Below are 15,800 nucleotides of genomic sequence, written 5' to 3' on the forward strand. Positions count from 1 at the left end.
CACTCTGCGGAGCCTAACCCCCAGAGTTTCTGATTCAGCGGGTCTGGGTGGGACCCAAGGATTTGCATTAACCGCAAGTTCCCAGGTGCTTCTGGCCCGGGGAGCATACATTGAAAATCAGTGATTTAGAAGATTTACTGGAGAATCGGATGAAGACCACTGGGCAGAGGAGAAATGATCCAGGGCTTGGTTTTTCCGCTTCCCTGAAGCCTTCACTGCAACAAAGACTCCCTGTCATCTCTGTTGTGGGGTTTTGACGCTTGGGACAAGTACGCGATGAAAATGTAAATCTACATGAAAAATGATCCACAATGCCAACGTCATGCCTGGGGGCACAGGGCTGGGAATGTTACAGAATGCCTGCATGTCTATTCCATGGTCCCAGCAGCCCCTAGGTGCAATTACCATTGTTTTATAGAGAAAGAAATGATTGTACTAGGCACTGTGACTACTGTCTAAAGAGAAGACAGATATCTAAGACCATTTTTTTTTTGTCATGAAAATTAACCATGTCTCAAACTCTGTCAATGACCGGTTTTCAAACTGGAGCATTCACCAGAATCCTTTGGGAGACTTGTCAAAACAGAGGTTGCATGAGTAGCTCCACATTCTAGAACAATCAAGACGGCCACACTGACGACAGTCTTCTGATGACAGTATAGCTCTGGCATCCAATGATCTCATAAGGGAGATTTTTTTTTTTAATGTTATCTCCAAATAAAGTTACAAGTTTGGCCACAGGGACACTCTGCTCAAAAAGAACACTGATAACATATCTTGTGTGGTTATTAAGAAATAACCCAGAAGGAGTGCAACATAATATGCTCCTTGGATAACTGACAGCTTCCAGTGGAGGTAAACATATGCTCAACTTGTGACCCAGGCAAATTTACTCATCGGTATTTACCCCCAAAGAAAGGAGAGTGTATGTCCACCAAAAAATCTTACCAGAAGTTCATCACAACTTTATTGGGTACAACAGGATGAATCTCAGATGCACTGTGTTGAGTGAAAGAAGCCAGGCACAAATGAGATTATTATGTATTACTTCAAGTATATTGCCCGACTGGCATGACTCAGTGGTTGAGCATCAACCGAGGAACCAGAAGGTCATGGTTCTATACCTGGTCAGGGCACATGCCCGGGGTTGCAGGTTTGATACTCACTGTGGGGCATGCAAGAGGCAGCTAATCAGTGTTTCTCATCATGGATATTTCTATTTCTCTCTCCCTCTCCCTTCATCTCTGAAATCAATTATATATAATTGATTCATGCACATTAAAAGGGAATTAATTAGAGGAAATATTTTAATATTGCTATTTGCCCTTTCTCTATAATAGAAGTGTCAGAGATGAAAGAAAATTAGTAGAATGTATATGAAAATCTTCCTCCTGTCAGAGTCTGAGGCACACCCCAGGACCCAGAGTCAAGTCCCCGCCCACCCACGTGCACCTCGAAATCATGTGAGACCCAGACCTGAACAGCCTCATCCCCATCAAGCCCCGCTGGGTCGGGGAGCACAGCCTCAGGTCCCCCATCCAGGGCGGGGGGCACGGCCTGAGGTCCCCATCAAGCCCCACTGGGGGTGAGGGGTGGGGGCGGCACAGCCTCAGGTCCCCAGCCCTGGCCTGCCACCTTGCAGCCTCAGGTCCCTGCTAATCACTCCTTACAGCTCATTACAGGAACCCCACCTCTACTGTGGGTACAGCCATCTTGTGGTGGTGTGATGGAGTGAGGGTCAATTTGCATATTACCTCTTTATTATATAGGATTGAGAAAGGGTTCTTGGGAGCTAACTGGACTCAAATTTAAAAAACAAAAACACAGAGCTTACCAACTACACAGGGGCCTCTCATGCAGACTACCTCAGCGAGAAGGCTACTCTTAGCTGCCTGCCTCCTGCACTGAACTGCCTTCCTACACCTGCACTGTGTGCTCACCACCTGTGCCAGCCCTTATAAAGAAGTTCCTGGCACCCTGGCCGGTGTGGCTCAGTTGGTTGAGCATCATTCAGTGCACCAGGAGGTTGCTGGTTTGATTCCTGATCAGAGCATATGCCCAGGTCACTTGGCATGCAGGAGGCAGCTTCTCTATGTGTTCCTCTCCCTTCCTCTCTCTCTCTCTCTCTCTCTCTAAAAATCAATAAATTTTTTTTTAAAGAAAAAAAAGAGTTCCTGGATTTGTTTTTCAACCAGTACGTCTGAGGTTTTCCTCATCAGCATCTTCGCCAACCAATCAGGCTCCATTCTGACCAGTCAGGACAGTGAGTACGTTTTGGACCAAACTGTGAGGCTGTGAAGTCCTCATTTGCATGAGCATGGACCAGTTGGGGACCCGGGTCCAGGTCCATATAAGTCATCTCCCTTCTGGCTCTGAAAGGGCACTTTCCCTTTCCACTAAAGATGGTGTTTACTTGGCTGGAGCTGAACTGAAGATGAAACACCTGGGGGGGGGGGGGGGGGACAGACCAGAGCACCCCTCAGGGCATCCAAACAGCCATGTGTTGACAACCTTGCTGTTCACAGCTTTGCTGCTTCATACTAGAGCTGTAACACCACTGAGCTGTTCCACAGCCATTCTGTTCTCACAATCCAGCATCCATTAAAGTTTCCTTTTTCACTGCACCCCAAATTGGGGATTGCTGCTGGCACTGAATTGGAAAAACTATAGTGCAGAAAAGCAGACTATTTTGGTTACCTGAGACTTAGCCGAAAAGGGGGTGCAGTGAAGGAAGGCAGACTGAGAAGGAGCACCAGGGTACTTTTTGGGGTATTGGCATGTTCTATTTGTTGATCTGGGTGGTAGTTACACCGGGGTAGACACACAGAAAAGGTAACGGAGCTGCACTCGAAAGGTTTGGCAAGTTATACTTAGAGTAGGTGCTCTCAGCACCCACATCTGCACCCACACACCATCGCAGGAAGCTCAGACCCAGCTGTGGCCGGCCTTGCCCACTTAGGAAAGACTTACAAGGCCTTTCGGGAAAGCGCCGGCCGGCCCCTCCCCGGCTTAGTCGGCCACAGCTGGACGAGCGCTTCCCGTGCGGGCGGGGAACGCGTGCGCCCCGCCCTCCCACCGCCCGGGACCGCACGCCCGGGACAGGCCCCGCCCCGGCCCCGCCCCGCCCCGGCCCGCCTTATCTGGCCCCTCGGCGGCGGCCCGGGGAGGCGGCCGGCGGGCAGTGGCCGCGCGATGTCGCACGGAGCCGGGCTGGTCCGCACCACGTGCAGCAGCGGCAGCGCGCTGGGACCCAGGGCCGGCGCGGGGCCGCAGGGCACGACGAGCGCCTCGGAGGGGCTGGTGGACCCGGTCTACCCCCGCACCCACGGGGCCCTGCTGAAGGTGGCGCAGATGGTAAAAGGCGGGGCCGCGGGGCCGGGGTCACCGGAGTGGCCCCGGGAGGGAGGAAGGGAGGGATCCGGGTCCCGGGAGGGGGCGCGACGGGTGGCTGGAGCCTGGAGCCGGGCGGGACACCCCGGAGCATCGCGCCGCGGGCCAGGGCGCCGCGGTCAGGTGGGAGGGAGCCTTCCTCCCGGAAAGTTGGCCGTGCAGCCCCCGCCCTGGAGCTCAGCGCCACCCCAGGCCCTTGCTTCCTTGGACCTATCTCCAGGTCCCAAGTTCTTCCAGCCGCCCCTGTGCGCGGCCTCCCCCGCCTCCAGATGGAAACACCGGGCAGAAGTTCCTTTGCTTCTTCCTCTCCTCCGGCCGCCGCTTCGAACCCGAGCCGCGGGGGCGGAAGAGTCGCCCAGGCCGCGGCGCTGAGGCTGCGAAACCCGACCTCCACCGCCGCGGCCTCCGCCTTCCTTCCACCCAGCGCGCCGGGCTCCCTCCCCACGCCGTGCGCACTCCGCCCTGGCAGGGTGGGGAAAGGACTGGGACCCTGGTCCCCTGCCCACGCACGTTCAGAGGGAGGGCCCAGATCTCAGGGGGCCGTGGAAGGCACATGATCAACAAGGAAGGCCTTTTGTGAGGAGTCCGTACTTATTTGGGGGGAGCGGCGTCCCTGATTGGGGGCCACCTGTGGAGCCACGCCGGACGAAGGTCGCTTGGGAGTGTGGCCAGCGCAGGGGCCTTGCACCGGGGCAGATGTTGCCCGGCCTGTACTCTGGTTCCCCATTCTTTTCTCCCTTCCACGTTTTTCTTCTTTAAAAAAGTTTCGTCTTAAACCCCCTTTCCCGTTCGCGGTGGTTTGAAACTGGGTTGGGCTGTGTGTGACTCCAGTCATTGAAAGGTTTGCAGCAAGAACGGTGAAGGGGGGCTGGGCGTTTTGCAGAGGGGAGTGGGGAAAGACACTGGGCCTGCTAAGGTGGGCCAGCCCAGGGAGCTGGACACGGGGTGAGAGCTGCCCTGCATTCATAGCACTTACTCTGGGATGTGTAGAGGGGGCTGTCATTTCCTGCTTGGGCCCTCTCTGAAGGGAAGGGGACTGAGTTCCGTTTTCTCTAAGAAGAAATGGACCAAAAATTAGGAAGTAGAGGCACGTTAGCCACTACTAACAAAAACCAAACCAAACAAAAAAATTGTATTAAGTAGTGTTGATTTTGAGCATGGCTTTTTGTTCAGATTAAGAGAGATCTGATCAGCCAAATAAAGGGGACCAGTTTACCTCCCATCCTTAAAAAATATGGGGGGAGCGTGGGGGAGACAGGCTCTACCTGAGCCCTGGAAGCATGAGTCAAATGATGGTGGACAAAGGTTGGGATCAGAGGCCTCCATGGTCTCTTGGCCTATGAGTTTGATGAACAAAGGTAATGGGGAGGAGAGGCTCTGGTTGGTGTGAGCCCGGTGGACAAAAACTGGAGAAGAGAAACCTCCATTTCATTTTAAGCTCCTCAGTAGCTCTCGCCTGTGGCCCTTGTGCCAGGTTGCAGGCGACATTGACGGGGCCTGTTCCAAAGAAGAGAACAAAGACTTGGGGAATTGCTTCTCTGTGTGCCCCTCACAAAACCATGCCCAGGGGGTTGTCATGCCTCTTCCTTCCCTGGGGAACTCCCTGTGGCTGCAGGTTGATTTGAGCAGATCCCCTGGGAGCGAATTGGCCCTTGCAGGATGGTCATATTACAACAGAGAGACTATTTAGGACTGTCTACTTGGGCCTCTTGTCTAACTCCTCCCCGTTCTCCTATCTTTCTGGGGTACCTGCTTAGGTGTTGGATGTTCTCTTGTCTTCTTGGTTGGAAAATGCATAACCCCAGTTTAACATTGGGGGAGAGCAGAAGCAGCTAAAATGCTGCCACCCTTTGGGCATGCTATGGGTCTCTCATTTTGACCATTGATATCTCACTTGTATCCTGAAGAGGCTGAACCTTCTCTCCTAAACTTCCTCTAAAGGGTCTTCATCGTGGTCTGTCAACATATTACCTTAAGAAATCATTGACACCAGGCTGGCATGGCTCCCGCGGTTGAGCGTTGACCTAAGAACCAGGAAGTCACAGTTCCATTCCTGGTCAGGGCACATGCCCGGGTTGCGGGCTTGGTCTCCAGTGTGGGACGTGCAGGAGGCAGCCAATCAGTGATTCTCAACATTGATGTTTCTATCTCTTTCTTCTTCTCCCTTCCTCTCTGATATATATATATTTTAAATCATTGAAAAGGCTCTTTGGAGAACAGCTTCCTTTCTTTGTGTTGGGCCTCTCCTGGGTCACCACTACCAGAAAATGAGAAGGTGAGAAAAAATAGGAAATGAGTTTCTATGTGAATGTTAGTACTTGACATGTCATTTCAGTGAATCCTCATAATCCTGTGCCCATGATGGACTAGTGCTTTGTGGTCTCCTCTTCAGACTAGAGATGCAGTCACAGTTGTTGGCTCAACTGCTTTGTTGTTGTCGTTGTATTTAGCTATATTTTTTGAGCCTACTATTCTCAATAAAGTGCTAGGAATTACATACTTACACCGTGTGTGTTATTGGATGTTTTTGAGAATCCAGTAAAGTAACATGTTTGACAAATGAGGAAACTGGCCGAAAGTTTGAGGTAGTGAAGTCACACAGCTGTTGGCAGCAGAGGGGGCGACAATCCAAGCTTGACTGATTCGTATCCCCAGAAGACTGCAGAGTTATTGCTTATTAACGTATCTAGGGAAATCAGAACCACAGTGAGATGCCACTCACTTCACACTGAATAGGGTGCTGACAGTAAAAAAGACATAATACCAAGCAGCAGGAATGTGGAGAATGGGAAGAAGTCAGAATCCTACACTGCCAATAGCCACTGTGGCAAACCGTCTTGGCAATTAGGTCCTCCGACTTTGAGTCAGAGAGTTGCCATATGATCCAATAATTTCACTCCTAGGTATAATCTACTTAGGAGAAATGAAAGCATGTCCACACAGAAATTATACAGAAAGGTTCATTGCAGCATCCTATATAATAAAAGGCTAATATGCAAATTGTCCCCTCAGGAGTTTGACTAACTGGGAGTTCAACCGCTCGCTATGATACGTGCTGATCACCAGGGAGCTGCGCAGAATGAAGGAAGGCCCTGGCCAGCAACCGGCGGCTGGGGGAAGGAAGGCGCCGATCAGCCCTGATTGCTGGCCAGGCCTAGGGACCCTACCTGTGCATGATTTTATGCACCAGGCCTCTAGTTATTCATATTAGCCAAAAGGTAGAAACAACCCAAATGTTTATAAACTGATGAATGGTTAAATTAAATGTGGTATGTTCATACAATGGAATGTTATTCAGCAGAAAATGGAGAGAAGTACTGACACATGCTACAACATGAGTGAACCTTCTGGTAATGCTGTTCCCTCATCCTTCAAATACCTCTTCCTCGGGGAACTCCCTGTGGCTGCCAGTTGATTTGAGGAAAAAGAGGATAGGATGGGATTTCTCCCCAACCAGCCCAGCCACTCTCACTGGCAGAAGCCATTAACAGACAAGCCTCCTTGTCCCACAGACAGTGGATCTGAGTCTGGAGGAAGAAGTATTACTGTGATTGCAGTGGAGGGAACAAGGGTAAGAGAGGCTGGGTGGGACTGGAGAAATATACAGGGACCAGACCATCCAAGGCCTGCCAGATCATGGTGAGGGTATGCCAGATCACACTGGGGAAGCATGATGTCAATCTCAACCCACCATTGGGGCCTCACTGCTCCCCTACGGGTCATTTTTGAACTTCGTTGAAAGTCTCTTTTGGTTGTCACAGGGATTAGGATCATATGAAATACAAATTTTATTCATTTCAGGATAGTAATGAGGGCATTGCAAAAACTTACTATCCTACAGAGGTGTTCTGTCTGAAAGGAGATCGAAGGAGGCTAGCTGGGCTGGGCGGAACCTGAGTGGGTGTGTGAGTCTGGGGAGAAGGCCAGGGTAATCATGGGAAATCATGGGCTACCCTCTGGCATTTACAGCTCAGTTCCCAGATGGAACTAGACTGTGGGTGATGTCAGCCTCTGGTCTAGCTGTGAGTAGACTTATGAGTGGAGAATGACCCAGCATAGCACAGAACGGTCCACTCGTCTAAGTTCTGTGTGAGGTCTGTGTAGCAGGGGAGCACCAGTTTGCTTCCCAAGTGCAATCTGCACACCCCCATCCTATTTCCTGGAAGCTGGAGAGTTAAGGGCAGCAAAGAACCTCACTGCCAACATTTGTTGACTCCAACCCAGTCTTTTTTTTTTTTTTTTTAATCCTCACCTGAGGATATTTTTCCATTGATTTTAGAGAGAAGGAGAGACAGAGAGAAACATCGATGTGAGAGAAACACAGCAATTGGTTGCCTCCTGCACGAACCCCAACCAGGGTCCGGGCCGAGGAAGAGCCTGCAACCGAGGTACCTGCCCTTGACCAGAATCAAGCCCAAGACCTTTCGGTCCACAGACCGGTGCTCTATCCACTGAGCCCAGTTGGCTAGAACAGTCCAGCCCTGTCTTGATCTAAAAACAAGAAACTACTTTCCATTAATGGTCAAACAAATAATAATAAAAACACTAAAACAAAATAAGTTATAGGCTTTATTCCTAATAACAAAAGTAATATCTGTTCATTGTAGAAACTTTGAGACACAAAGAAAATACTTTCCCACTCATTCCACTTAGATTAATATTTTAAAGTAAAATTTCACACTGTTTCATGGTAGACATATAATTTGAATGTTTTGGGTTTTTTATGTTTTTTATTACAAAATTAGGATACTATATATTTTGTAAAATGCTTTTTTCACTTAATATATAATGAACTAGAGGCCTGGTGTGCATACTCGTGCACCAGTGGGGTCCCTCAGCCTGGCCTGCACCCTCTCGCAATCTGGGACCACTCAGGGGATGTAGTAGTGCATGAAGTGGCAGGTGGCTTGGTAGTGCTGCCGCGGAGGCGAGAGAGGCTCGCACTGCCACAGCTGTGCTCGCCAGCCATGAGCTCGGCATCTGGCACCCGTTGGACAGCTGAGTGGCGCTCCCACTGTGGGAGCGCACTGACCACCAGGGGGCAGCTCCTGCATTGAGCATCTGCCCCCTGGTGGTCAGTGCGCATCATAGCTACCATCTGGTCACTTAGGCTTTTATATATATAGACTAGAGGCCCGGTGCACAAAAATTTGTGCACTGGGAGGGGGGAGTCCCTCAGCCCGGCCTGTGCCCTTTCGCAGTCTGGGACCCCTCGGGAGATAACGCCCTACTGGCTTAGGCCTGCTCCCGGGTGGCAGAGGGCAGGCCCAATCCCTAGGTGCAGCCCCTGGTCGGGCTCAGAGCAGGGCCGATTGGGGAGTTGCGGCGCTGCCCCCTGTCATGCACAGAGCAGGGCGATCGGGAGGTTGTGATGCCACCCTCAGTCACGCTCAGGGTAGGGCCGATTGGGGGGTTGGGGCACCGCCCCCTGTCACACTCAAGGCAGGGTCGATGGGGAGGTTGCGGCGCCACCCCCTGTCACACACAGAGCAGGGCCAATCAGGGGGTTGCGGCACTGCCCCCTGTCACTCACAGAGCAGGGCCCATCAGGGGGGTTGGGGCTCTGTACCCTGTCATGCACAGAGCAGGGCCAATCAGGGGGTTGGGGCACTGCCCCCTGTCACGCACAGAGCAGGACCCATCAGGGGGTTGGGTCGCCGCCCTCTATCACCCACAGAGCAGGGCTGATCAGGGGGTTGGGACGCCGCCACTCTCACACTCAGGGCAGGGCCGATGGGGAGGTTATGGCTCTACCCTGTCACACACAGAGCAGGGCCCGTGGCGGGGGGGGGAGGGGGTTGGGGTACCGCACCTTGTCACACACACAGCAGGGCTGATCAGGGGGTTGGGGCGCCGCACCCTGTCACACACAGAGCCGCAGGGCAATCAGGGGTTTGGGGAGCTCCCCCCATCAGGCACAGAGCAGGGCTGATCAGGGGGTTGGGGCGCCTTCCCCTGTCACGAACAGAGCAGGGTGGATAGGGAGGTTGTGGCCCCGCCCCCTGTCACACACAGAGCCGCAGGGCGATCAGGGGGTTTGGGCACTGCCCCCTGTCACGCTGATCCTGGTGCTGGGAGGCCTCGCGGCTCCGCTGATCCCGGTGCTGGGAGGCATATTACCCTTTTACTATATAGGGTAGAGGCCTGGTGCACGGGTGGGTGCTGGCTGGTTTGCCCTGAAGGGTGTCCTGGATCAGGGTGGGGGTCCCCACTGGGGTACCTAGCCAGCCTGGGTGAAGGGATGATGGCTGTTTGCAGCTGGTCACATATCCTTCAGGGTGGGGGTCCCCACTGGGGTGCCTGGCCAGCCTGGGTGAGGGGGTGATGGCTGTTTGCAGCTGGTCATACACCCTTCAGGGTGGGGGTCCCCACTGGGGTGCCTGGCCAGTCTGGGTGAGGGGCTGAGGGCTGTTTTCAGGCTGGGGGTGACTGAAGCTCCCAACCGCTCCTTTTTTTCTTTTCTTTTCTTTTTTTTTTTTTTATTCTGGGCCAGCTTTAGCTTTGAGGCTTGGCTCCAGCTCTTAAACCTCCGCTGCTGAAAGTAGGTTTCTGGCCTTTGCTTACAATGTTGCAATTCTGCTGGCTGAAGCCCGGGACTAAAGCAGGTTTCTGGGGTTTTGTTTAGCTTCTATATTTGTTACATAGTTGCTTAGAGTTGCAGCTCAGAAGCCTGCAGCGACAGGCGGGGAACGTTGGAGTCCTCCGTCACTGAAGCAAGCAAGCCTCATGTTAGTTTCAAGCTGCCTGGCTGCCGGCCGCCATCTTGGCTGGCAGTTAATTTGCATATTGCCCTGATTAGCCAATGGGAAGGGTAGCGGTCGTACGCCAATTACCATGTTTCTCTTTTATTAGATAGGATGTTTTCTTATGTCACTTAATGTTTGTCTGCAATTTGTTTTTTTATGTGTGTGTGTTTTTAATTGATTTCAGAGAGGAAGGGAGAGGGAGAGAGATAGAAACATCAATCATGAGAGAGAATCATTGATCAGCTACCTCCTGTATGCTTCCCACTGCGGATCGAACCCACAACCCAGGCATGTGCCCTGACCGGGAATCAAACCATGACCTCCTGATTCGCAGGTTGACACTCAACCACTAAGCCACCGCGGCAGGGCTGCAATTTGTTTTTAACAATGCTACTGTAGCCAGTAATGCATGTACCGTGGTCTGCGTGACCAGTCCCTTCCCCCCTATTGTGGCTCAAGGAGCTTCCAGTTCTGCCCACGTACAAACAAGGCTGTGATGAACCTCCTTGCAGAGAAGTCCTCGTGCACAAATCCATAAATACTTCCTCAGAGTAAATGGCTGTGACCTTTCACAGAGGGAGAAATGAAGGGCTTCTCGCCCTTCCGAGCAGGGTGACATTAAACAGTTGTCTAGACTCTTTAACACCTAGAAATTAATGGGTGTCCTTTTATCATCCAGACATTTCAAGGAGCCTAATGGGATAGTAATCATATTTTAAGTCGTAATAGTCTGTTTGATGTCCGATGACTTGAAAAAGGAACAATGACATTGATGGGCTAGAAAATTCCATGGTACTGTTACAAATGCACTTGTTTTTAAGTGGTGGCAACAGCTTGTGCATACACTGGAAGGATGAGAGTAGCACACAGCTGTGAGGCCTTATTTATTCCAGAGCCTGTGGATTTATTTTTTTTTTGTTTTCATTGTTGTTGATCCTCACCTGAGGATATTTTTCCTTTGATTTTTAGGGAGAGTGGAAGAGAGAGGGAGAGACAGAGAGAAACATCGATGTGAGAGAAACACATTGATTGGTTGCCTCCTGCATGCCCCAGGCCGGGGAGGAGCCTACAACCAAGGTACTTGCCCTTGACTGGAATCGGACCTGGCACCCTTTGGTCTGCAGGCTGACACTCTATCTGTTGAGCCAAACCAGCTAGGGGCAGCCTGTGGATTTCTTAACCACTGGCAAGAATTCCCCTCCAGAGCCCCCCCCCCCAAATAACCACCTGCCCCAGCTTGGAAACCACTGCCCAGAGGAGATGGTACTGAGAACTACACACCAGCTGAAGGGGCCACTAGGGTGGAGTGTAGGTGTGTGTGTGTGTGTGTGGTCCCACAAGTTTTCTGGCATTACCATGCGTCCTGGAGACCCTCCAGGGCCATCCCAGATCTCCCTGGGGGGCACTCCCTATGGGAGTCAGTGTGTGTATTTAAATTCCTGTGTCAGGGAAGGCCGCCCCCCTGCTCCCTTCCTCCCAGCCCTGGTCCCTGGCTGTCAGCACTGGCACTTCCTGCTCAGCGCCCCTGGACATCCATCTGTTTCCTCCCCCTGCCATCTGCCTGGCTGGGCTGGCCCAGGCGTGCCGCCCGCCGCCGGACAGCCTCCCTCTGACCTGCCGCCTGCCACATGCTCGCTTTCTTTGTCACCAGTTTGGCTCAGTGGTTCCCGCGCCCGCTGCTCACTCCCTGGCATTCCTCACCGCGGTCCTTAGCAACCCCTGGCATCAGCAGCCTGGCTCAGAGCCCAGCGCTGGCTCTTCCTGAGGGGAAAGGAGGACGGAGGGAAAGGAGGATGGGATGGGATCTCTCCCCACCCGGCCCATCCCACTCCTGCTGGCGGAAACCATGAACAGACAAGCTCTCAGCCTCCTGCAGAGAAAGCAGTTCCCCTGGTTTGTGTTTAAACCCAAGTGACATAGCTCTTCCTTTCCCTGGGGCAGCCACACTCTTATTTCTTTTCTTTCTTTCTTTTTTAAATTTAAATTTTAGATAGAGAAAGAGCAAAGTCATCTATGGAGTAGTTTATATAGCTTACCCACAGAAAGCATTGCTGGGAAACTTGAGAGGTCCTCCTCATTTTTAAAGATGGAGAAAATGATGTTCCTTCAGAAGGAATGGCAAGGAGAAATTAATGGGAGAAATTAATTCAGTGCTTTCAGGTACAAAGTAAATTGGAAACTTCTGGAAGCAGAGAGAATTGCTAAAGACAGTATGACTTCAATGTCGTTTTACTCACGTCTTCCTCTTAGATCAGTGGTTCTCAACCTTCTGGCCCTTTAAATACAGTTCCTCATGTTGTGACCCAACCATAAAATTATGTTCGTTGCTACTTCATAACTGTAATGTTGCTACTATTATGAATCGTAATGTAAATATCTGATATGCGGGATGGTCTTAGGCGACCCCTGTGAAAGGGTCGTTCGACCGCCAAAGAGGTTGAGACCCACAGGTTGAGAACCGCTGTCTTAGGTTTTCTTTATCTTCCTAAGAAGGCAGCAGCAATGCCAATATTGGGTTGTTTTTTTAAAAATATATATTTCTTTATTGATTTCAGAAAGAAAAGAATGGAGAGGGCGAGATAGAAACATCAATGATAAGAGAGAATCATTCATCGGCTGCCTCCTGCACGCCCCCCACTGGGGATCGAGCCTGCAACCCGGGCATGTGCCCTTGTCCAGAATCGAACCTGGGACCCTTGAGTCCGCAGGCCAACTCTCTATCCACTGAGCCAAACTGGCTAGGGCTATGCCAATACTGTTTATGAAGAAGTCTTTTTTGTTTTTAACGTTTCCTCTCAAATTATTAAAGTAGTACTTTAATAATAACATCTGTGGTTCATTGAGTTCGGTGATAGCCACTGGGCTAGGTGTGTCACCTCATTTGATCCTCATGATAGGTAGGTCCTACCACCACCTGCATTTTACTGAGGTGCAGAGAGGTTAGGTAACATGTCCAAAGACATAGGAAATAGTGTAGCTGGGTTTTGAACCAGGAAGTTTGAGTCCAGGTCTTGAGCTCATAGAAGGACAATCTGGGGTCATTTCTTTGTCATGATCAGTATGCCATGGGTATTTTCCCATGTCATTCAATCTTGTTTGAAAATGATGTTGTGATGACTGCACATGAGTCCATTACTCGGTTGTACCACAATTTATCCATTTGGCTCCCTGGTGGGCACGCGGTAGCAGATCTAAAAGGAGGTGCTATGAGATGTGACGGTTTCAGGTGCTGGTCACAGTTTCACCCAGAGATGAAGTCAGCTGGAGTGGGGAAAACCCCTCACTGGGTATTGAACAGACAGTGTGGCCTAGTGTTTTCTACAGCATTTTCACTTGTTATCCACAGGGCTGCCGGGAGGCTTAAGAAGAAACCATTGATACAGGGCTAGGCAAACGCAGGATTACAGTTGTTCATATGGAAGATAATATAATAATCAATAATAATACAAGAACAAACTATGTTTCCCATACTCACGACTATAAACTACTTTTGCCCACCCCTGTTCCATCCTCGGTGGTAAGTCATGAGTTCCTCCAGATAGAACTAAGGTTTGAGCGTCTGCTCTACTGTCAGGTGATTTTACGTGCAGTTTCCCTTTGTTTAACGCTTCTAGAGACTCTGTGTGTTATTTGTTTCCTCCTTCTTATGGCTGAACGGAAGCTGAGAGGTTTACAACTTGCCCAAGTTTCAAAATATCCATTAAATTCTGGAGCCAGCATTTGAACCTCAGTGAGGCCAAGGCCTCGCCTGTTCCCACCGTGGTGTGCCATCTCTCCACGTTTGGCGGGCAGGTTCTCAGGCTAGCCCACTGTGGCAGACACAGCCTAGGGTGACTCCCACTGAGTCACAACCTTGTGTAATTCCATCCTCTTGTGTGTGGGTAGGACCTGCGACTGGGCTTCTGACCAACAAAATATGACAATGATCATGGGATGTCATCTCATGGTTATGTTAGTTACTAGAAGCCCAGTGCACAAAATTTGTGCACGGGTAGGGTCCCTAGGCCTGGCCGACGATCAGGGCTGATCGAGGCCTTCCGGCTGCCAGCTGGGGTCTTCCTTCACTCTGCGCCGCCCCCTGGTGGTCAGCGCACATCATAGCAAGCGATCAAATTCTCAGATGGTCAAACTCCCAAGGGGACAATTTGTATATTAGCCTTTTATTATATAGGATATGCCAAGGTGAGGGGATGTTTCAGATGTAATTGAGATCCCAAATGTGTTGGTTCTGAGTCCATCAAAAGGAGATTATCTCCAGGCGGGCCTGACTTAGGTGAAAGTCCTTAGAAAAGGTACTGGGTCCTTCCCGGAGGGACAGATTCTCTTCCTGAGCCTGAAGAGGTAAACTGCCTTGTTGGGAGAGAGCCACATGCTAAGCATCTAAGGGTGATGTCTAGAGGCTCATCAAATGAGGTGACACACCTAGCCCAGTGGCTGTCACCTAACTCAATGAATCATAGATGCTATTATTATAATTATTATTATTAAAGAGCAGCCCTCGCTGACAGCCAGTAAGAAAATGGGAACCTCAGTCCTACAGCTGCAAGGAACTGAATTCCACCAACAACCCTGTGAACTTGGAGGAGGGCCCCAGCCTGGCCAACATCTTGACTGCAACCTTGTGAGACCCTGAGCAGAGGACGCCTGCCCAGGCTCCTAACCAGTGGAAACTGTGAGATGATGAATGTATGCTGTCTCAAGCAGCTTAGCAGTAGATACTTCATAGGCCCATAGAAGCCCATGTACCATCAGATCTGCACCCTTGTGGCTGCATCGACGAATGGAGTGCCTGCTTGAGTTCCTCGGGAGCCATCGGAATTGCTTCCCGTCTGCCTGGTCTCTGCTGGGGCTCTCAGCTGATGCACTCTGGGCACATACCTGACTACAGCCTCCTTCTACCTGCAGAACCGGTTTATCAGAATGTTTGTCCAGGCGCCCTGTGGACCTACAATGGCAGGCAGCCGCCTGGCAGACCTCACTAGCTTTTGATGTTACTTTTTGCTGTCCACTTCAACGGTCGTGTTATTTTTTTTCCAACTCCTATTTGAAATGAGGCGAGAAGAAAACAGATCAGTGTTTACCGAATGCAAACTAAAAGCACGAGGGAGAAAAATTACTTCTGTAACCTTTCGTGGGAGAATTACAAGCCTTGTCATGGCGGGCTAAGTTGGACCGTATTTGCTTTAACTCCTTGGGAGGACCTAACGCCGTAACCAGGGGAAACGTTTCCTGGAGAACAGGCATCTGACTTCAGAGATAGGGCCCTCATTGACACATAGTGTTGTGAATTTCACATGGGGGGGGGGGGGAGACACCTCTGACCCTTGTGTTTATAAAGTGACGTTGATTTTCCGAGGGTTCCCTGCGTGTCACCGTGATTGAGCAGTGTGTCCTGTTTGCCGGCTGTCACTTTGGGCAGAAGAAAAACTACGGCGTTACAGGCCTCCCCCTGGGCCCGATGGGCGTCTCCTTGCTGACAGCTAAGTCTACTGTCACAGTTCATGGTGACATCAATCCCGTGTTTACACATGTGGTCGTTACTTCAACATATAGTTGTCTAGATTATCTGGATGAGCCCCAAATCCAATGACAAGTGTTTCTGTAAGTGACACACAGAGGAGGAGAAGGCGATGGTGATGTGCAGATGTGACGGAGGTTGTACCA

The 15,800-nt window shown here is 50.9% G+C and overlaps 1 protein-coding gene across 3 annotated transcripts in view; it reads left to right on the forward strand.

Moving 5' to 3' along the window:
* The first annotated feature begins 3,121 nt into the window (after nt 1–3,121).
* Nucleotides 3,122–15,800, forward strand: part of CMTM7 (CKLF like MARVEL transmembrane domain containing 7) — a 38,411-nt gene continuing 25,732 nt past the window's right edge. For all 3 annotated transcript variants that reach the window (XR_009448570.1, XM_059664147.1, XM_059664148.1), the window contains exon 1: nt 3,122–3,354. Coding sequence is in view for 2 of the 3 variants with exons in the window: in XM_059664147.1 (XP_059520130.1) it covers nt 3,193–3,354 (162 nt within the window). In the remaining variant the exon portion in view is untranslated. The remainder of the gene's footprint in view (nt 3,355–15,800) is intronic.

This window comes from Myotis daubentonii, chromosome 14 (assembly GCF_963259705.1).
Source record: "Myotis daubentonii chromosome 14, mMyoDau2.1, whole genome shotgun sequence".
In the NCBI taxonomy this organism is placed as follows: Eukaryota; Metazoa; Chordata; class Mammalia; order Chiroptera; family Vespertilionidae; genus Myotis; species Myotis daubentonii.